We start from the raw sequence: 21,975 nt of genomic DNA, 5'->3' as shown, positions 1-21,975 counted from the left end.
ATCCAGAGAGGTAGTTTACTTAATTTAAACTCAATACTTTGCTTCTGTAAATTCGAGCTAAAAGAATTTGGGGGTGCAATCTCTGCTGCTCAGAGAAGAGTAATTTAGTGGGTCTCATACCATTATCAAGAATCTGCTTCCAAGCATGATTTATAGATGAAGGGATTAAGAGGTACAAATTTGCATTATAAACTAAGTCACGGGGCATGAAAAATACAGTGTAGGGAATAGATTCAATAATATCGTAATAACTGTGTATGGTGACAGGTGGTTACTGCGGTGAGCATTTCCTAACATATATATAATTGTAGAATCACTATGTTGTACACCTGAAACTAATATAATACTGTATGTCAACTCTACTTCAATTAAAAACATACTCTCCTGATTTAAACCTGGATAACCTGCTATCTTTCAAAAAATTATTTTTTAAATGTCACGAAAATGTTTTGCTTTCCATACTCAACACACACACACACACATGCACGCACAAAAAATGCTATAAAGCAACACAGTTTTTGGGATTTATTTGTGTTGTTGACTTTGAGTTCCCCATTGATTCTTGTAGGAGTTGCTAATCCTGATTGCAACAAATAAATAAAAAAATGAGAGACAGGGATTTGGTGGTTTACAGGAAATAATGACAGGAAATGGGCCACGTTTAGTGTCTGAGCCTCTATTTGAAATAGATGTGTGAAGGCTTCACTAATCGTAAAATAACATTGTCTTTATAAACAATATAATATACTGTAAAATATATATAATGTAATATAAAAATAAATGTTAATTATGTGTCCAATCACAATAATAATGATTTTGATTTAGGCATCTGTGCTCTCTTAATTATTTTAACAGTGTTTGGAATTTTCTGAACACTTTAACTTACATTACTAAAGGACAAACTGTGGAAAGAAGTGAGAGCAAAAAGAGAAGTTGACATTTTCCTTTTGATGTTTGTCTATCAGAGTATAAGGCATGAGTTATTAATTTTCCTATTCTGATTAACGTCTAAAAGAAAGGTTAAACATGTGGTGATATAATATTATTCTTAATGTGTTGGCCTCTTAAAACTTAATTACATGATTGCCTCAAAGCATAAACGTTTGTGCTATACTTTTTGTGAACTCACAGTTTTAGTGGATTCCTTGTGAGTAGGTCCAAATTTTTGTGCTTAGGTGAAAAATGTTTATTTCTTCACACATTCTTTGTAAGCCTGTGCAGCATCTACACTAATTTACTGGAAAGGTGATACACATTTCTCTGAGGAATGTCCTAATTTTCCCTCGTATTGTCCAATTAAGAACTGTGGTGTTTCTAAATTCAGCCAACAGAGAATAGTTGTATGACAAGTAAATAAGTCTTGCTGGGAAGATGTTGCTTAAGTGATAAAATGGTTCAGCCAACAAGTGAACCAAAGCATTAAATATTAACTAAGGAAGGTAACCATTTCTAAAGTGATATGTAACAAAGGACTCAGCTATATATAGGATTGAAGATCTCTCAGTGAAGTCCATAAGCAAAGGACGGTTTCTTGGAACTTCCAAAAATTTAAAACCATGAAGAATCTATTATTGCTACTATTGTGTGTTTTTATTGTTAAGTCACAAGTTCAGTATTATGACTATTTGGTGACTATTTTAAACTTATTGTATTATTACTAATATTATTAATATAAAATAGAACAATGTAATCATATGAATGTCTTAATGAAATTAACCTCGATTTTAGTTATGAAATTGAATTGTTAATCTCAGGGACCCATTTTATTTAAAGAATGTTACATAGTATTTCTTACATAAAAACAAAATAATAATTTCTTGTTTTCTGGTTTCTTACCTTTATTTTCCCAGGATGAAGGAGAGAGAGCTGCGGTAAGATTGTTTTTCTCACTTGTTATCCTGAGTACTGTGATTTTCATTTAATTCTAGCAATATGTTATTACAATTATGAGGACAAATCTGAGGATTTTGCGGACTATAAAATAATGAAAAAGCAGTATTTTAAGAGAAAAAAGCTGTGGTAGATTACTCTTTGGTGAAGGAGAGTAATACATAGCTCCTGAAATTACTGGTGACTTATGAATGAAAATTGTAAACTAATCTAAAAGCAGAATAGACCAAATACAGTGATATAAAATGAAATAATTGGGTTTTTTCAAGTGAGAAAATCTAAATCGTAAGTAGTGTTTATTGTTATTAATAGTTATCAAACACATAGCTCAGTATAACTTATTCATTTGTGGAAGAGTTTTTCATCAACTACTATCTTTGCTGATTTATTTCTCTTGGTTTGAAGATAACAAAAATATAGAAATGTATTTAGGGAGATAAATACTTAAAGGATTTTAATTTTATTCTCAAATGAAACATGATCAAATTTCTTGTATATAACATAGTCTGTCACACTAGAAATAAAGAGTATATGATAATACTTGAAGGAAGTGATTTGTTCAGATCATTTGTTGAATTTGAAGGGAAGCTAAGTTGTTTTAATTATCAAACCATACAGATAAAAAGATAGTTGTCTGGTTAATTGCATTAGGTAAGAAGAATGTAAAGAACGTGTAAGAGTAAACTTTTATAAATACTTGGCTAAGCACTTTTACATTTCTACTCACCAGCTAATCCTTACAGAGATAGTTTACTAGTTTAGGCTCCCAAATGGATTTTCTAGTTTTTGTTTTTTCACTAAGTGATCTTCATGAAACTAAATATCCATAGAATTTCTTTAAATATTTTTAATTCCCCTTTTTCTGGTAAAGCTAGACCATCAATGCTACCTAATGGCACTATGAAATAGAAAATATTTTCTTCTACTGTAATTTGATTTGCCATAAAAGATGAGGCACGTTTCATAAAATTCCTGGTAGAACAGACCAGGACCACAGGAAATATATATATTTTCCCCAACTCCTAACACGTTATTATTTTTATTACAATTACACATATCCCAATACTATAGTGATTAGGCAGGGAGATCTGGAGCCAAATTGCCTGGGTTGGAAGCCTTGCACACTCTCACTAAATGTTAAATATTATTATAACTTAATGAACAAATGACAGTAAAATTCAAAATAGAGTCATTGCATGACTTCTAGGCTCACAGAATAGCTGGAGAGTTTAGCTTCTGCTTCACATCTAGTCATTTGTTAATTTGTAATTAGTGTAATTTAAAAAAAAAGTGTAATTGCTAACAAAGACTGAAGGACAATATAGTTAATCCCAGCCAACACTTTTATATTGCATTGCATATTTTCCACTTCATTACCTCCAATGTAATATATTTTAAGTTAGCAAATAATTTTAACCGCATACCTTGAGAATTATTTTAGATATGAGAAAATTATGGTGTTTGATAAAGAAATCATGTAAGAAATTTCAAGAGAATGGTTTAAGCAATAATTTCGTGGATATAAAATAAGAATAAGATTGGAATTAGTGGAGAAGCCTTTTGAACTGTAGTATCTATTATGTGTTATTGCAATAAAACAGTGAGTACTTACTATGTGTCAGGTGCTCTTTGGAGGGTGTCACATGTGAAGTCGTTTAATCTTTACAATCATCTTATACAGCAGATACTATTATTATCCCTATTTTACAGATAAGAAAACTGGAGCACAGATACCATAACTTGCCCAAGATTTTGTAGATAGTAAGTGGTAGGGTTAAGATTTGAACCCAAGCAGTCTGGCTCCAGAGTACCTTATTCCTCTCCAAACATGCTAGAGTCAAAGATTGTCTTATTACAAATAAATCCCAAGTAAATTTCACTTTGAATAAATCTGTATTGCCTCTTAAATATTGTTATATAGGAGTAAGCAAATTAATCAATTCATAAAAACTGAAAGTGGGAAAATAATGAACAATGATTACAGGCATTTAGTAATCTGGATGGCTTGAGAATATTTATTCCTCCTGACAGCGTAGATGCCTTACTATTTTATGTATTCCAATGTATAGGTATCAGGAATCTAAGGTCCTTACTATTCACAATCTGATGTAGTTTTATTTTAAGGCTTCTTTTTAACAAAACTCCCTCCGGGGCAATAGCTTTTCATGCGGTTTTTCTTTCTATTGTTACTGAGGATACCTAAGCAGCCTATTGATTTACCAACAATGACTAGCCAGTTGATGGACCTTAAGCAAACCATTAATCGTGTGATAACCTAAATTATAAATAGAGTGTATTGGAGGGGCACCTGGGTGGCTCAGTCGTTAAGTGTCTGCCTTTGGCTCAGGTCATGATCCCAGAGTCCTGGGACCGAGCCCTGCATCGGGCTCCCTGCTTGGCGGGAAGCCTGCTTCTCCCTCTCCTACTCCCCCTGCTTGTGTTCCCTCTTTTACTGTCTCTCTCTCTGTCAAATAAATAAATAAAAATCTTTTTAAAAAAACTGAGTGTATTGGAATAGTTAAATGTCAAATCTTTGATAACACTTTACATTTTATTTCTGCCTGGTTCCCTGAAGGCCACTGTGAATGCCCGTGGTCACCGGCCCCTTGACAAGAAGAGGGAAGAGGCTCCCAGCCTAAGACCTGCCCCACCTCCCATCAGTGGAGGTGGCTATCGGGCTCGTCCAGCCAAAACAGCAGCTGGCCAAAAGAAAGTAGAAAGAAAAGCTCCTGATGCTGGGGGCTGTCTTCATGCTGACCCAGACCTGGTGGGTGCACTGATGTTTCTTGTCGTGATGGGTCTCCCATGCAGAGAGTGCTTGTCTTCATCATGGCTTCCTAATGTTGTCTTGACCCACATCATCATCATTATTTTGTTTCTTTATTTTGGACATAACTACAAAACTTACTAGGCCTTGGGTTAAGGGTTCCTTTCTAGTCTTCTTTAAGTCTGAGCCCAAGATTGTAAAAATTATTCTTAATTTTGTATTTTGCCCACCTCATTTGTTCAGGTGGTAAAATTTTCATTGTCCAGTTTTATTTATTCTATGCTAAGGACTAATTTTAATCTTCATAGGAATATGTTGAGGACTCTAGAATTTCTGGACCTATATACAGAAAATCAAATTACAAGTTGTTATATTGGCTAATGATATCATTGAATTTTCACCGTGTACTATTTTCACAAATACCCATAATCTGAATCCTTTATCTAATGCCTGCTATTTTCTTTGTTTGCAGGGAGTGTTGTGTCCTACAGGATGTCATTTGCAAGATACTTTGGTAAAACAGGAAAGACCAGTCAGAAAAAGTATAGAAGAGTTAAATAACGATGTGGAGTCCGTGTCCCAGTCCTCTGCTAACACCTTTCAGTATATAACTCTGCTAAAAGAGTTATGGAAAAACAGGCAGAAACAAATAACAGGTAGATATCCTGTGTTTTATGTTTGATACTGCTATAAAATTGGAACTTCTTGAAATGCCATGGGAATGCATGATTCTGAGATCAACATTTCTAGATTAGCCTAAATAACATCCTACGGCTTTCAGTATGAGCCTGATTTACCCTAAGGTTCTCACTTAGCCACCTTCAGCTGCAGCTTGCCCTATAAGCACCATTTAGCACTTCTTCTCAGCTAGAATCATTTTCTATGAAAAATTCACCATGAGTCCTTATTTTCATTCTCTAAGAAATTTGTGAATCAGGAGACAATATTCAGAGTCACATTTAGCATTTATAGATTTAATACTTCAGGTTTTGAATATAAGAGGGTAATCTATGATGTACTCAATGGTATTGCAGATAGCGCTACCAAATCTTTGAATCTTGAGATCTGAATGTTGAGTGCTATTGGGTGGGTGGTTAGGAATCAGCTAGTGAGTAAGCCTGGCATAAGCATTTCAGTGAGTAGCTTATCCAAATTTGGACATTTTTCAAAGGTATCATGACATTCTTCTTATAAATTTCAAGGCTCTACTGTACTTATGTGAGATGAGTAAGTAAATCAAGTGTATCCAATCCATATGATGTTGAACTTCTGAGGTGGAAGGCCTAAACACTGCTTTCTCCTCTTTTCCTCACCAGAGAAATAAAGAACATTTTGTATTTATTATTAGGCATAATTTTTAGCTTACACCTAAGGTAAATTACTAGTATAGTAGCTAGACTTTATGTTAATTTGTATATGTCACAGGCAAAATAATTTTCTCTAGTCCAACTACATGTCATGATTGCCTGACAGTAACTCTGTGTCTATTAACTTATTCTCAGAAAATCAAAATCACGACTGTATGGTTGAATACCTGTAGTTTTTTTATTGGGAGAAAGTGCTTACCATTCCTTCATAATTTCATTTTTCCAGAAAATGAAAATGCAATAAACGAGTACTCCTCAGAGCTGGAAAAGCACCAATTATATATAGACGAGACTATGAACAACAATGTCCCAACTAACCTTCGTGTACTCCGTTCAATCCTGGAAAACCTGAGAAGCAAAATACAAAAATTAGAATCTGATGTCTCAGCTCAGATAGAATACTGCCGCACTCCATGCACAGTCAGTTGCAGTATTCCTGTGGTGTCTGGCAAAGGTAACTAGTTAATAAACGTATTTCTAGAGGGTTCCAGAACAAATACTCTCTAAAAAATAAGAGAACTTCGAAAAGCTTAGTGGCTTTTCCCCAACCAATCCTAATGACATAGAGCACATCATGAAGATATCCTTAGCATGCTGTGTTCTGACTTAGCCTAATGTATTCGCCAGTGTTTGATGAATAGGATGTAGTGTAATGATGGTGGTCTCTCCACCTGGCTAATGCGCATGTTTGCTTGGGTAGGTGGCAGAAGCGTGGGTGGGCGTAGGAGTTTCTCCATCCCGTGTGTTCTGGCAGGTTATGTGTATCCTAGGACATAAAAGGTGGAGAAGGGCTGTTTCATCCCCTTGGGAAATAGAACTCAAAACTGAGTTTGATTTTCAGTAAAAGGATGATTCAGTTTCTATAATTTATTCTCAAATGTCTTAAATAAAACATTCCTCAGTAATCTGTGTCATCAGTTATCTTACAAAATTGATGACTAAAGATCAAGGAGTTATGTTGTGGTTCCCTGAATATATGTTATCTTATGTTTGCAGAATGTGAGGAAATTATCAGGAACGGAGGTGAAACATCTGAAATGTATCTCATTCAGCCTCACAGTTCTATCACACCATACAGAGTATACTGTGATATGACCACAGAGAGTGGAGGTAAGTATTCCATAGTTGTTCACCTATTATGCTGTAATTATTTTGAAACCATACAATGCTAAAAAATAAGACCTAGCTTTAACATACCTAACAATGAGCCATTTGACTTGGAACTTAACCTGATATTTTAAAGGTTATAAAATATCTATGATTCACAATTCACAATTTGGGGGTAAGATAAAGCACTTGAGATCTCCAAAGATTTTAAGTTTTCCTTTCATATTCATTTCCTTATTGTATCCATTTTGAAGCACTTAACATAGGTGGGCATAAAATAAATTAAATAGGCGAGGAATTCAGACATTCTCCCCAAAGTGAGATTATTTGTTATTGGTGAATATGTGCCATTTTTTTTTTCTTTCAACCAAAGGATGGACAGTAATTCAGAACCGTCAAGATGGGAGTGTTGACTTTGGCAGGAAATGGGATCCGTATAAACAAGGATTTGGAAATATTGCAACCAATGCCGATGGGAAAAAATACTGTGGTCTACCAGGTAAAAAGTGGGAGTACAAAATAAATTATCCTGTTGGAAAATTTTTTTATTTCCATTTAAAAACCATAGTGCTGGGAGACTGTTTTAGAGTTTACAAAGAAGAAGAGTTTACAAAAAGATTGTGAAAACTAAAGATAAGGCAAGGAAGGTAGTTTTTAATTTCCAGAGGTGTTGTTTTTGGAGATACTTAATTTTATTTTTCCTTTAGGTGAGTATTGGCTTGGAAATGATAAAATTAGCCAGCTTACCAACATGGGACCCACGGAACTTTTGATTGAAATGGAGGACTGGAAAGGTGACAAGGTGAAGGCCCTCTATGGAGGATTCACTGTACAGAATGAGGCCAACAAATACCAATTGTCCGTGAGCAAATATAAGGGAACAGCTGGCAATGCCCTCATAGAAGGAGCTTCTCAACTGATCGGAGAGAATCAAACTATGACCATTCACAACAGCATGTACTTCAGCACGTACGACAGGGACAACGATGGCTGGTATGTATGATGTCTTTCACCCCTGGTTTAAAAGCCGCTACGAATGTTGTGATTGGGATCCTCAATGGCAGCTCATGTTATTGATAACTGTCATTTCTTGGGTGCTTCCTGGGCCCTAGCCACCATACTAAACTCTTCATGTGTCACTTTCTGAACCATTTCTGCTATAAAGTTGTCATTATTATCCTCCCTTGATGGATGAAGTTCAGAGAGACAAAGTAACTTACCCAAGGTCATACAATGATAAAAGATGGAACTGGAACTAGAGCACAGTTACCTTCTGTGTAGTGAGCATTTAGATAGGTTTCTCTGTCTGTATGGTCTAAGGTATAGTACATTGGAACCTTCATTTCATTTTCCAGGGTTCTCTAATACTAAAAGAGCTGAAAGCTGACTTGTCAGTTTAAAGAAACAAATGCAGATGAACTTGTCACCCAGCCCAGTTCTCTCTCTTTCTTGCTATAGGGCAGAGAAGGTCTTTTGTGTTTTCGTTTGATTTTACTTATAAAACCAGAGTGAAAGAGTACTGTGCACAGCACTCTTCTGTGGGTATTTTGCAAAGAATTAACTCAACAGCACTTCAGTTCTAATGACCCCAAACATTTCCTTTCAGGATAACTGCAGATCCCAGAAAACAGTGTTCTAAAGAAGATGGCGGTGGGTGGTGGTATAATAGATGCCATGCAGCCAATCCAAACGGCAGATACTACTGGGGCGGACATTACAGCTGGGACATGGCAAAACATGGCACAGATGATGGAGTGGTATGGATGAACTGGAAGGGGTCCTGGTATTCAATGAAGAAGATGTCTATGAAGATCAGACCCTTCTTCCCACGGCAATAACCCCTAAAACATAAATTTTTATTCTTCTATATGTAACACATATATGTTGTATTATGTTGTATACATAATAATGTATATTATGTCATTGGAATATTCTTTCACACACTGTATCCCTCTGAAGCTATCAAATGGTTGTGAGTGTGACTTTTTGGGAAAAGTATTTAGGCTAAATGACATTAAAATGGCACATGAGTTTCTTTTATATTCTTCATTTGTATTATCTCACTGAGAACTAACTGAAACAATAATTGTGGACAGTGTTCGTAATTTCAATTTCAGTTGATTGTAGAAAGTTTCAAATTAGGAAGAGGAATTTTCCGTCCTGGTTCAAAAGTCCGCTTTAAAGACTATTTATTTATGTAAGATCTGTCACACACAAAAAAACTTTTGAAAAGATTTATTAATTAAACCAGTCTCTGTCACAATAAATTAATGCATTCTTATTTTGCAATCCACATGACCAGTGAGTTAGGCTTTGAACTTGTGGGAAAAGGGGACTAATCACAACTTTAAGTACCTAATAAACTAACACTGAACATGTGAAGATTCAAAATCTCACTCTGCGTCATGGGAAAACCACTCATCTGCCATTTAGCTAGACTTTGGGATCAGAAATCTCAACAGGACAATGAGGGTTCAGTCTTCATCGTTTGTTTTTTGGGAGGAATAGTGGGTAGGAAGCAGCAGGTGCCTGTTGCCCGGGAAGTTAGGCCTATTGACCTCAACCGGATCTTTGTTTTTCACGTAACACCAGAACTACAGTAAAAGTAGGTTTTCTGTTCTTTCTATTTCTCCCCAAGTAACGAGTGTATCAGCTCAATATTTCCTTTATCTTCTGTTCTCCCATCATTTCACTCCAACTGCCCTGGGCAACCCTATGCCCCCCAGACTCTCCTTCCCTAACGTAGCATCATTTCCACTCGTTTTTATTGAAACTTGTAGTCTGGAAGCTCATCCTCTTACCCTTGCATCTAAGCAGAGGTTATTAATTTCTATCACATAAATGCTGTCACTCTCCTAATTCCTCATCAAATCCAACTTCAACTTTTACCTGGTTTCCCTGCCGTAAGTCCTGTCTCACCCCTACCTATATACTCTGTTACTCTGCCATCACATATATGGCCCTAAAAATAGAACATTCTGACCAAGTTATCTTCCTGCTTAATGTCAGCTTTTGTTACCTAAATACTAAAATCCAATTTCCTTGACTGGGAGTGAAAATGATTTGCTGTTTGGCCCCAGCACCGTCTCCTGCCCCCTTCACTACACATCTACATTCTTGTCACAGTGAATTTTCCACCATCTCGGAGAAGGTTGGGCCCTTTTATATGATGTTTCCATTGTTAATAGCATCTTTCCCCCAACACTATCTGACAAATTACTGTTCATTTTTAAGCCTCAGTTTAACTGCAATTTCTCTGTTTTACATCCCTTTCTCCTTTACTAATGACGAGCTCTTACTCATCTTGGATTCCAGAATTATCAGCCTGTCAGAAAACGTGATTTTCATAAGTTCATAGATATTGGATGACAAAATTCAGTGATTATCAGGATCTCGGATAGCCCCCCCCTTTTTTTATAGAACCCATTTTCCAATAAAGTCACACACAGAAACTTAACACACAAAATACTTGAAAGTAGAACTTTTGCAGCAAGACTGAATATAGCAGAGGTACCTGGGGGGCTCAGATGGTTAAGCATCTGCCTTTGGCCCAGGTCATGATCTCAGGGTCCTGGGATGGAGCCCTACATCAGGCTCTCCGCTCAGCAGTGAGTCTGCTTCTCCCTCTCCCTCTGTGATTTCTCTTGCTTTTGCTCTCTCTCAAATAAAATAAAGTAAAATAAAATAAAATCTTTAAAAAAAAAAAAAGACCGAGTATAGCAAAAGCCCATGGAATCAAGGATGGGAAAAGGGCAGGAGCCCAATCCGAGGGCAGTATCCTGCAGACCTTTGCTCAACCCCTTAAGGACTCACGGAAGATCTAACTAGCTTAAAATAAAGCCACAGATAACAACAACAACAAACATTAAAATAATCAATTTGATGGTCAATTCTTAGTTAATGTGCAAATTGCAGAAGCACAGAGACCATTCCTGGATGGTGTGTAATATCTAAGTTTATCTAGAAAGAAGTAAGTTTTCTTAAGTTATCATTTGGTAAGAAATCTTACATATCTCGTTTGGCCTACTCAGGCATCACAATTTTGAATATAATATAAAGGTAGTGTCCTCGAATTAGAATACATAAAACAGTTTCAAAAAAGATTAACTCATGACTTTTATGAAGATAATAAAAAGATTAGTTGGAAACTATTAATCCCACACTGTGGCATGAGAATCATATTTTATTACACGACTAAGACAAAGTATGTAAAAAAAAAACTAGAAAGGCTATATGTACTTGGGTATTTTGCAAAGAATATGTACTTCTTTGCATATAGCTTTGCAGGCTATATGTACTTCTGCATCCAGGAACCAAGGAAACCAGCTAACCAACGTGACTAAGGAATTGTCTTTTAAACTGAACACAGATTTTTCCACATGGGCCAAAAATGTAGGGTTTGTGACATACCGCCCACTGCAGTAGCTTAGCTGACGTTGTTGAACCTTTGCACACCAGACATCATGCATGTTGACTGTCTAAACCTGCAGAGCTTATTTACAATATGGATATCCCGGTATCAACCCAGATTTATGACATCAGAGGCTCTACACAGGAAAAGCCTCAGAATCTGCATTTATAAATAGGTGTCCCCAAGAGACTCTGATCCGATCTGAGGTTAGTGAAGTTCCCTGGATGGGTCTTGTTCTGATTCACCAGCTACTAGAGGTTAGATTTTAGAATGACTGATACAAGCTACATTTACATTTGCCTGAGACTCCCATCGTTCTCATCCAGCCTTTCTTTCACCCAAATGGTGACCATGAGGCAACATTTAGGGCAAGTTGTCATCTTTGAAATGACTGTGATTTCATAGGCGACCACCTCCTATGTTTAACACTTAACTTGGGTTTAAACAACACGGCCTCAAAAACTGGAAACATTATTTCTACTCTGTTGTCTCTCACCTTATGTGATTCTCAAGGTTGTACTTTTAGTGTTTTTCAGTGTAAAAACAACTCACAAATGTTACCTATCATTTGTCCATTGAGCTGAAATTGATTTCTGAATTCCATCCCTCCCGTTACTGGGGCACGTGGCTTGATGCTCCCTGCTTGAGCTTCCACTGTTGCTCAACTCAGCTCTAAGGCGCAATGTGTTGGTGCATAATTACAGCTAAACTAGCAGATGGAATAATTTCTGTTTATTTTAACAATATTAATTGTGGTTTTAAGTAATTAAATTAGTACACATTATTTGCAGACATTTTGGGAAATACAGAAAGGTAGAACTGCTTATAATTTCAACCTTAACAGGAGAGCAGCTACTATCCTCGTTTATGTTTTTCTTGTGATTCTGTACATGTGTTAGCACTTGATTTTTTCACATTGTGTCAGGGAAATGTTTCCATGTTACTTAATATTCTTCTTTAATGTTATTTTCTATAGTATTCTTTTTAATGACCATATAATTTTCCATCACGTGAATGTACTCTAATTTTTAGCAAGTCCCTGTCACTTAAAATTTAGCTATTTCTGACCTTTTTCTAATTAAGATAATACTGAAGTTAGCATCCTTCTACATAACTTTATTTATATATATATATATATAATCTGTATTATATATAATATATAGTGTTATCTACTTTTTCTACAATAAATTTTTAGAAGCTGAGTATCTGGAGGAAAGAAAGGGGTTGGTGTTCTGGAGGTTTTTAAAATATATATATTGCCAAGTAACTCTCCAGAAAAATGGTATCAATTTACTTTGGCAGACAGAATTACAGGTGTTTGTTTTTATTTTTCTTCTCCCTCACTAATGCTGAATGTTGTAATTAAAATTTTGACGCTTTAATTTTCATAGCTTAGTTACTAGTGCAAGTAAGAGATTTTTAAAATGTTTAATGACCATTGGTCTATCTTCTTTTGAGAGCTGCTTTTCATGTCCTTTCGCTAGTGCTACTTTTCTATTAGCATAAATCATCTTTTATATGAATTCTTAACCATTCTTTATGTACGTAGGATAGCAATCAGGAACATGATATTACCCTCTATTTATTCAAATATTTTATTTCCTAAGTGATTAGACTCAAAGAGTCATATGCTTACAAATAGTCTTGACTGGAACCAATATTAACCACTACACCCTGTCTCTCTTCCCAGCCAAGCTGTGACCAATAGGCGATAAGTTTTTTGTTTTGTTTTTTGACTGAATTATATTCATTTCTCCAACAATTTTTTATTTTGAAAAGTTCCAGTCTTACAGAGAAATTGCCAGAAGAGTTTAATGAATACCTCTATGTCCTTCACCTAGATTCACCAATTGTTTGCTACATTTGCTTTATCTCTCAAAAGGAGACACTTTTAAGCAGTGTTGTAAGAGCTTATGCAGGCCTCTAACCTTGAGGTCACAGACCTATTGTAGGCAGAATCAAAGGTGGATTTAGCAAATATTTTTCAGAGTGCTATGTTGCAACCAGCACATAGCCACCTTCAGCAATGAGGTGAAGAATAGGCTGACCATCGTTTAGTAACTATTTCTCAGCTCAAACCTGGAATGTTATCTTAAATTTTCTTGCCTCCATGGTTTTGAAGAGTTGCTTTTACTATGTGGAAATGGAGGACATAATGTCCTGCTTTTGTATAAGAATTAATTTGAATCTCTCCTCCCCAGGTGCAAATTCCCCACCATACTACTCCCTTCTATGATGTTTAAGGCCCTTGCCATCCCCACCCCCAATTAATTAAGGATTTATCTCCATAAATGAGATTTACAAAGTACTTGAAATTCAATTAAAAAGAGAATATAGGTGAATTAATAAACATATGAACAACAATTAAAAAAACCATATGAATAGATAAAATGTGGTATCCCCAAAGTGGTTTCTGTGCAGATTTTGTTACTTACAGGCAAGTTTTATAACACTCATAGCTACCAAAATCTAAATGTTGCTACTTCTCAAGCTGTTTCAGCAAATAGTAAACGTTATACTACTTTACTCAGGCATAAAAAATCTTTAGTTTATGATTTTTGCATTCTGCATGTACTTATTCTTTCAGACTTTTCTAGATACGATTTGAGGTTAGTGAAGCTCCCTGGATGGGTCTTGTTCTGATTCATCAGCTACATCCCTAATGTCTGCTAACTAAATTGGAAGTGTGTTTTATTGGTTATAAGGAGAACCCATGATAGAATGTAATTAGGTCAACAATAACACTGGGAAATAATTAAAATTAAATGGTATGGGTAATACAGTTGACTCTTTGAACAATGCAGGGGTTAGGAGTCCAGACCCCCACACAATAGAAAATCCAAGTTTAACTTTTGGCTCCCCAAAAAATGACTAATAGCCTACTGCTAACCAACTGTAACATAAACAATTAGCTTATATTTAGTATATGTGTTATATGCTGTATTATTATAATAAAGTAAGCTAAAGAAAATATTACTAAGAAAATCATAACAAAAAGAAAATACATTTACAGTACTGTAAAAGATCTGCATATAAGTGGATCTGCTCAGTCCAAACCTGTATTGTTCAAGGGTCAACTGTACTCTCACATTTATCTAAAACTATGGTATCATCATCCTAGAACTCATAATAAATGATGTGTGGAACTTACGGGGCTTGAGCCTATAAGAATATAAGAAGTTGTGAGCTTCATCCCCAGATGTGCTCCTTATCATCACATTATTTAACCTTCTTAAGCTGCTACTTTCTCACTAGAAAAATCAACCTATAAAATGTTCTCACCTTTATTAAAGAAACTCTAGTAATCATTGATCAAAAGTATTCTAATAATTTTTCCTGGAAATAATTCTTTATTCTAAAGGGTTTCCAGAAACTGAAAGCAAATATGTAAACAGAACACATGAATCAAAATGTGAATAATCTCTTTTAATAAAAATTGAATATGACATCAACAGATATAGAAGGGATTTATGTATTTAGTAGGAGGAGGTTGAACTGGATGACCTTTATAGTTCTACTTAACACTTAGATTCCTTAATTCACAAGCATTTTATTGGGTCATCACTTTGTGCCAGACCTTGTGTGAAGTGGTAGAAATAAAATATAGTAATTTCAGTTAAGAAAAGAGCAATTAATTAAGTTTCTTCATGTTTTCTTCATGTACCATGCTGAAGGACAGCATCAACAGCTATGGGCTAAATGATGAAGACCCATCCATCTCGATGTCAAATTAAAATGCAGTTGGACATTTATTCTATTCCTTACTTAGGACCTAAATCCCCAATTCATCATTTTTCTCCCTGGCAGAAATATTTAAAAACCATGTGCTTTCATGGCAGAACTTTCAGGTTCATGTCCATTTTACGCCTTCATTTACCTATTCGTTCATTCAACGAGGGGTTATATTGAAATGTCTAACCTAAATAAAGCTTGCAGAGTAGGAGGGCATGGCATTAGATGGAGAAAAGCATCATGAGGAAGTCAGCAGCAGTTAAGGAAAGAAGAAAAAAAAATTTTAAAGGTAAATATAAAATAAAAGTGGTTTTTAAAAAGTTCATTATTTATAAGAACATCTTCTACATTAAGAAGTATAGTTTAAAAGTGAAAGAACCACAGGAAAAGAGTTAAAGAAAGGAGAAACTACAATAAAACAAAAAGTAAATTAAAAATAAAAACGTGTTTCAGAATTTATCTATTATTTCAGGAAAGCCTTCTAAACAAAGTGACATGTAAAGATGTAGGTAAACGCAAAGAAAAAGAAATTGGGAGTGATGACAATATTAATACTTGACAAGGTAGAATTAATTTCCAAAAGCATGAAATAAGTAAAAAAAAAAAAGACATTATCTAATGAAATACTTGGAAATTAATAGTTAAAAGATGACTCACTCATTCCACATGAGGTCAGGGTTGTAGAAAAAAGAAAGATGACTCACTCTAAACCTCTAAAAAAGTAACTAATTCAAAATTAAGAAAGACCTTTCCAAAGCCCCTAGAACAAACAAAAGAAGTAAAAACTGAAAGGAAAATTTTTTTGGCTTAGAAAAAAAGTGGAGGGTAAGAGGGAGAATACTTCACTGAAAAGCTACACTTTAAAGATGAGCAAAGAGATATAAGCACAGGAAAGAGCATATGTATAGATTTGTCTTATTCAACAAAATTGGCATTTTGATTCCACTGGCAAAGAATACCTTAATAGCTGATCCCAGCATAACTGGCTATCCATCCACAAGAAAATAAAAGTAGACCTTCTCCATAACATGTTAAAATAAATTCTAGGTTAATTAAATATTTAAATGTAAAAGAAAAAAAGAAACAATAGAAATATTTGAAGAAACTTTTAAAACCTATCTGTAGAATCCCGGGGTAGGTGAGATATTCTTATGTAGGGCAGAAAACACTATGTAACTGAGCTCTGGCCAGAAGGAGGACACCTAATGACATAAATAAATATGTTAGAGATAGGGATCTACTGTTATTTTGGGGATAGAAACAAGAACTTTGAGGGCCCAGAGAAAAATTCCTGGTTCTGTGTCCTACGGTGGGCATTAGGGAGGGGTTCACAGAAGGAACACTACGGAGCGGCATCCTCAAGGATGAAGGGGATGCTTCTAGGCCGTATATGTAAAGGCACAGACTCATTAAAGGAGCTGGTATTCTGATACTAGTGCGAAATTCAGTGCAATCCAGATGCAGTGAATGACTGTAGATGTTGGAAAGGGACCAGTTTGTGAAAGAGCTTATGTGCAAAGCTAGGAAGTTTTAATTCAATGTCAAGATAGGCCTTAAGCAGGAGAAAGACATGATTGCTTAATCTTTTAAAAGGTAACTTATAGAGTGAGAAAGGATGTTCTGGTTCAGACTGCTAATTGCCTACCTCAACATGCATTCTGCTTCTCCTTATTAACAGAATCCTAATTTTAATTAGGATAGCTTTGTATTAACCTTGTATTGTTAAGGTGTCAGAGCCTCTCCCAAAGCCAGGTATGTCCATGTGGACTAAGCTGTGGCTGATGACACATAAGTAAAAGTGCTATCTGCAACATTTCAGAAAGTACCTTAAAAGAGAGAAGATACGCCATTTCCCTTCCGTCTTTCCTCTATTTTCCAGATTGCCACAGGACATGGTGTTTGATAAGACATGAGGTAAATTCGAAGATGAAAGACTTTTACTAGGATGCTGGCTTCCTGAAGACACGAAGAGGACATATTACCATAGACTTTTTTGTAAACAAGAAATAAGTTTCTGTCTTATTTATGGCACATGCATCCAACCTCATCCCAACTTAGAAAAATGAGTATTAATGTTACTGTAATGAGAAACTCCTACATTTAAGGAGTGGCTTAAGAAGGAACTGCCAGTTAAAAAGACCAAGAAAGGTGAGACAAATGAGAATGGTCTATCAAAAGCCAAGAGAAAAATGCACATTGAAGAGGTAGGGTGGGGACCAAAGCAGCAGATTTTAAAAGAAGTCAAGCAGGAGGAGGCCCGAATGCAGGACGTTAAATTTAGAATTATGAAGTTCTTGTTGACTTTAAAAAGAGAAATTTCAAGAGAGTAGTAACCAAGTGAAAATCAAGTTAAAGTGGGCTTCCATCGTGAATGGGAGTCAGAGAAGCTAAATTAATATTTAATTTCAGGGATAAGGGAAATAGAGCAACAGGTTAAAGGTAAAATGGGAAAAAGATGTTTGGTGTCTTTTCTCAAAACTAAACTGTATCTCCAATGATCATGATCCTGTTAATATTGGCTTTTGTTTATTAAATGAAAAGAGGTTACGCATTCTTTGCCAAGAAACTGAAAGCCTTCAAAATAAATAGGAAATGAATGGCCTTTCACATTCAGACTCACTTTCATTTGGGGACCCGACTCTGTCCATAATAGTGCAACACTGGAAAATAAAATACTTTCTACTCCCAACTCAGATTCTGTGGAGGCATATGTGTGAGTGCAAATGGGGCAGGCATAGAGATAACATGGAACTCCCAGGTCTGAAATAAATGAAACTTCTTTTAATTCTGAAAAAGTTCTTATTCAATTATTCAAAGATTTGGAGGTGTATTTGTATCAAGGATTTTTTTTTAATTTTTATTTATTTATTTGTCAGAGAGGGAGAGAGTGAGAGCACAAGCAGGAGGGAGCAGCAGAGGCAGAGGGAGAAGCAGGCTCCCAGCTGAGCAGGGACCCTGGGATCATGACCTGAGCCAAAGGCAGATGCCACCTAGGCAAACCTATCAAGGATTTTCAATTGCACATAAGGAAATGCAAGAATCCTGGGGCTTCCTATGTAACTCATTTGCAAGCCCTTGTGTCCATCTTCTGTCTGCTCCCCCGGATCTGGCCCCTATCCTAAACTGCCTGCTTGCTTCCTTCTTTCTTTCCCTCTTTCTTTCTTTACTAGGATAAAGGATGCAGTTAAACAGGAGTAAAGACTACACAAATGAGAGCAATGTACCAGGAGCCCAGTGCGCTTGGAATATTTTAATACATTTTCAAGTGTAAATAGCAGGTAGTTCTCACCAGCAAGAAATATGAGTCAAAAATTGGGGGCCAGAGCCAAGGCTGCCAAGATCAAAGAAGCAACATACATCAGATAAAATACTGACCATGTAAATATATTGAATTTATGAATTCAATATATAGTAGTAGTGTTTTTTTGAATACTTGAAAATATTGAAAGGATTTTAAATCCATTTTCTCATGCCATGTGTTTTTGAAAGAAATTTGTTAGACTCTGGGGAAAAAATTAAGTGTGCATTATGGTCTTCACTGAAAAGCTTAAAGAACAGATTTCTATTTCTATTAGGAAAGAGTGCTTCTCCTGCCTTCTTGGATTTGCTTGCTAACAGAAGAGATGAACGTACTTCATAATTTGCTAAGTTCCTCTATGAAGGCCAGCCATTGTTTCTATTCAGTGATTTGTAACTTAAAATATTGGCTTCAGGGGCACTTGGGTGGCTCAGTCGTTAAGCGTCTGCCTTCGGCTCAGGTCATGATCCCAAGGTCCTGGGATCGAGCCCCGCATCGGACTCCCTGCTCAGCGGGAAGCCTGCTTCTCCCTCTCCCACTCCCCCTGCTTGTGTTCCCTCTCTTGCTGTCTCTCTCTCTCTGTCAAATAAATAAATAAAATCTTTAAAAAATATATATATTGGCTTCAACCCATTCAAACAAAATGGGTGAAATAACTTTTTTACTGTACAATGGCCTTATGACTGAGTGGTACGGGGAGAGAAGTGCTCAAAACAAGACCCGTAAGGGTTATAGAAGGAACATCCATCAGATTCCTTCTTCCTGATGTACTGAATGTTCCTTGGTGTAACCTTATAGAAATTTGAAAACCCACAGAGCTACTTTCAAGATAAATAAACTCACACAACTTTATTCTTTAAAGCAGTAATATGTCTCAGTTACATTTAGATACAGTACAAAGAATAATAAAATAGCACCTGTAAATTTCTTAGTAGATTGTAAAGAATCTTAACTCCTTTATCTTCCTCATCTTTTTTCTCCACTTCACTAAACAAAGAAAACAGATTACTCTCCCTTCCACTCCTATGGGGTCACCAGGGGTCTGATTTTCATGCGAACAGTCCTGAGGGAATAATCTGCACCCCTGAAGGGGGCCCAGACCACTCCGTTCTCAATCTCATAAGGACTGTTGTTCCTTGGATCATAAGAGCCCCCGGGATAGTAGACGCCATTGAGATTGGCCGCTTGGCAGCTGTTGTACCACCAGCCTCCGCCGTAGACTTCTGCGCAGTTCTCTTCCCACTGGTCTGCATCCCTGTCATAGGTGCTGAACTGCATGCCCGTGTGAGAAGTATACTCTGTTCCTTCCTCTGCAGAACCCTCAATCAGAGCATCACCTGCTGTGCCCTCATAGGAAGAGACCTGCAGGGTATAACCTTCTGCCTCAGAACCTACCCTCAAGTGATATTCTGCATAAGCCTGGTTTCCAGCCCAGTCCTCTAATTCAACCCGAAGGACAGAGCCCCTCAGGGTTAGTAAGTGGAGGTATTCATTGCCTAGCCAGAATTCTCCTTCCCCCTTGTCATCCAGGCTGCCGAAACCCTTCTTGTAGTCTTGCCAGGTCCGGTTAAAATTCAGTGATCCATCCATTCTTTGCTGGATCAAAAGCCATCCTCCCAAACTGGTCTCTTGATCACAATAAACAGAAAAAATCTTACTGGATCCCGGTAGCTTGATATTGAAAATACCACTTTGGGTACCTGAAGGATGTGTTTGGAGGACATCATCACAGTCTAAAAAAAAAATTAAGCTGGTTGGAAGAAGTTATTCTCATTTAACTTTACAAAGATAGGCATGGCCCAGATTAAACGAAGGCAGATATGGGCTTCCTTTTCCTTCTTTCCTTCCATCCTACCTTCCTTCCTTCCCTCCCTCCATGGGGAAAGAGTGCACTTACACTGGGATGAAACTTACGCGAGTGAGTGGCATTTATACCCACAAATTGCAGAGGGGATTTTCCTCAATGGATTTGAAATTTTACTTGCATGTACTGATAACAGCAAGTAACCAGCAAAGATATCTAAGCATCATTTAGTGGTAATATAACTTGTTTTTAACCTGATCTCAATGTCAACTGAGACACACTAAAAATGTGATTAATAAATTGGGTGACAATTCCAAGAGCACACATTTTGAGTGGTGAAAGAATTGGGTTAAACAAACTTAAAATCGAGTTTCAGAGGGATTCATTCATTCATTTAACACGTATTTATTGAGTGATGATTCTCTGCACTGCTAGGCATTTAGGAATACAGAGACGAACATGAGAGACAAAGCCCCCACCCTCATGGAACTTACAGTCTAGTGCCCAAACACAAACAAGCAAAAGGTGTAATTTCTATAGAGTGTAATAGAGGGCTAGGAAAGAAGTTCAAGGTGCTAGGGGAGGCACTGCAAGAATAGTGAACTTAGTCTAGGGGGTCAGGGAAGGCTTCCCCAAAGGAGAAGTGTGGATACCTCTGGCAGAGCGAACTTTATCATGGCCTCTTTTGGTGGTATATCCTCCTTTGAGGGTTTCATGTTCCTCTTCAATTCCGGCCTCACCTGCCACTTTATAGCTCTTGCTTTCGTATGTGGAGTCTCCTCTGTTGTAAGTTGTACTACTGCTCGAAAATTGTTTGCTGTGACTTGAAGTTTTACCACCGAAAGGGAACTCAGGTATCCTTAAGTGTGTGAATATGTCCGATTCTGAGCCCACAGCCTGGGTCCTACTGTCAAACTCTCTGTGCGAGGGTAAAAGCCCACCAGGAAATGTGTTTCCAGTTGAGGCAGTGCTGAAGAAACTCCCCAGATCAGGGTGCCTAAAACGGAGATCATCTAGGCTACCAGCAAAAGTAGGGGGTAAGTCACCACAGTCAGAACCATCTTCGGAGTTTACCACTTCTTTGGTCGTTTCTTTGCGACCATCAGGACCTATAATAGTCTTAGTAACTGTTTTAGAGCATGAACGACGAGTGGTGGTGGCACTTCCAGAGGTGACCTTCTCATTACCAATAAGAAGCTCTTTATCTCCTTTAGATATGACCAGTTTATCTGTGTGGTACTCTTTCTTTGTCCCTGGAGTTACACTTCCTGACACCTCCTCAAATTTGCCCCACTCTGGGTTGGTAGGCCTGGTGTTCCCATGCCCTAAGCTATCTGGCCTAAAGCTTTCAGACTCAGAACTTCCAGGTCTCCAAGGCCCTGTACTGCCAGGCCCCACGCTCCCAGAGCTCCAAGAGCTGCTGCTGCTAGACACAGAACTTCCAGAGCTCCAAGTGCTGTCACTGCCAAGCACAGTGCTCCCAGGCCCAGGGCTCCAAGGCCCAGTACTGCCAGGCCCAGTGCTCTCAGGGGTCCAAGTGCCAGAACTTCCATGTCCAGAGCTGCCAGGGTTCCAAGTGCCAGAACTTCCGTGTCCAGA

The 21,975-nt window shown here is 37.0% G+C and overlaps 2 protein-coding genes across 3 annotated transcripts in view; one reads left to right on the top strand and one right to left on the bottom strand.

Moving 5' to 3' along the window:
• The first annotated feature begins 1,520 nt into the window (after positions 1-1,520).
• Positions 1,521-9,094, top strand: FGB (fibrinogen beta chain). 2 transcript variants are annotated; one of them, XM_044912862.1, is made up of 9 exons: positions 1,521-1,628; positions 1,851-1,871; positions 4,466-4,657; positions 5,130-5,313; positions 6,251-6,478; positions 7,021-7,134; positions 7,505-7,630; positions 7,839-8,124; positions 8,738-9,094. In XM_044912862.1, the coding sequence occupies exons 1-9, from the start codon at positions 1,557-1,559 to the stop codon at positions 8,967-8,969; spliced, it is 1,455 nt and encodes a 484-aa protein (XP_044768797.1). In that variant the 5' UTR covers positions 1,521-1,556; the 3' UTR covers positions 8,970-9,094. The 2 variants fall into 2 exon arrangements, with proteins under 2 accessions (XP_044768797.1, XP_021554651.1); XM_021698976.2 differs by lacking the exon at positions 1,851-1,871 and having other exon boundaries at positions 1,524-1,628.
• A 10,039-nt stretch (positions 9,095-19,133) lies between these two features.
• FGA (fibrinogen alpha chain) overlaps positions 19,134-21,975 on the bottom strand; it is an 8,926-nt gene continuing 6,084 nt past the window's right edge. The window contains exons 5-6 of the mRNA XM_044912594.1: positions 21,030-21,975; positions 19,134-20,305 (exon numbers count right to left, since the gene is read on the bottom strand). The exon at positions 21,030-21,975 is cut by the window's right edge and continues 459 nt beyond it. Coding sequence (XP_044768529.1) covers positions 19,596-20,305; positions 21,030-21,975 — 1,656 coding nt within the window. The 3' untranslated portion in view covers positions 19,134-19,595. The remainder of the gene's footprint in view (positions 20,306-21,029) is intronic.

The sequence above is a fragment of the Neomonachus schauinslandi genome, chromosome 2, assembly GCF_002201575.2.
Source record: "Neomonachus schauinslandi chromosome 2, ASM220157v2, whole genome shotgun sequence".
Taxonomy (NCBI): domain Eukaryota; kingdom Metazoa; phylum Chordata; class Mammalia; order Carnivora; family Phocidae; genus Neomonachus; species Neomonachus schauinslandi.
Note: the sequence above shows the minus strand (reverse complement) of the source record. Positions and strands in the feature narration are given on the sequence as shown.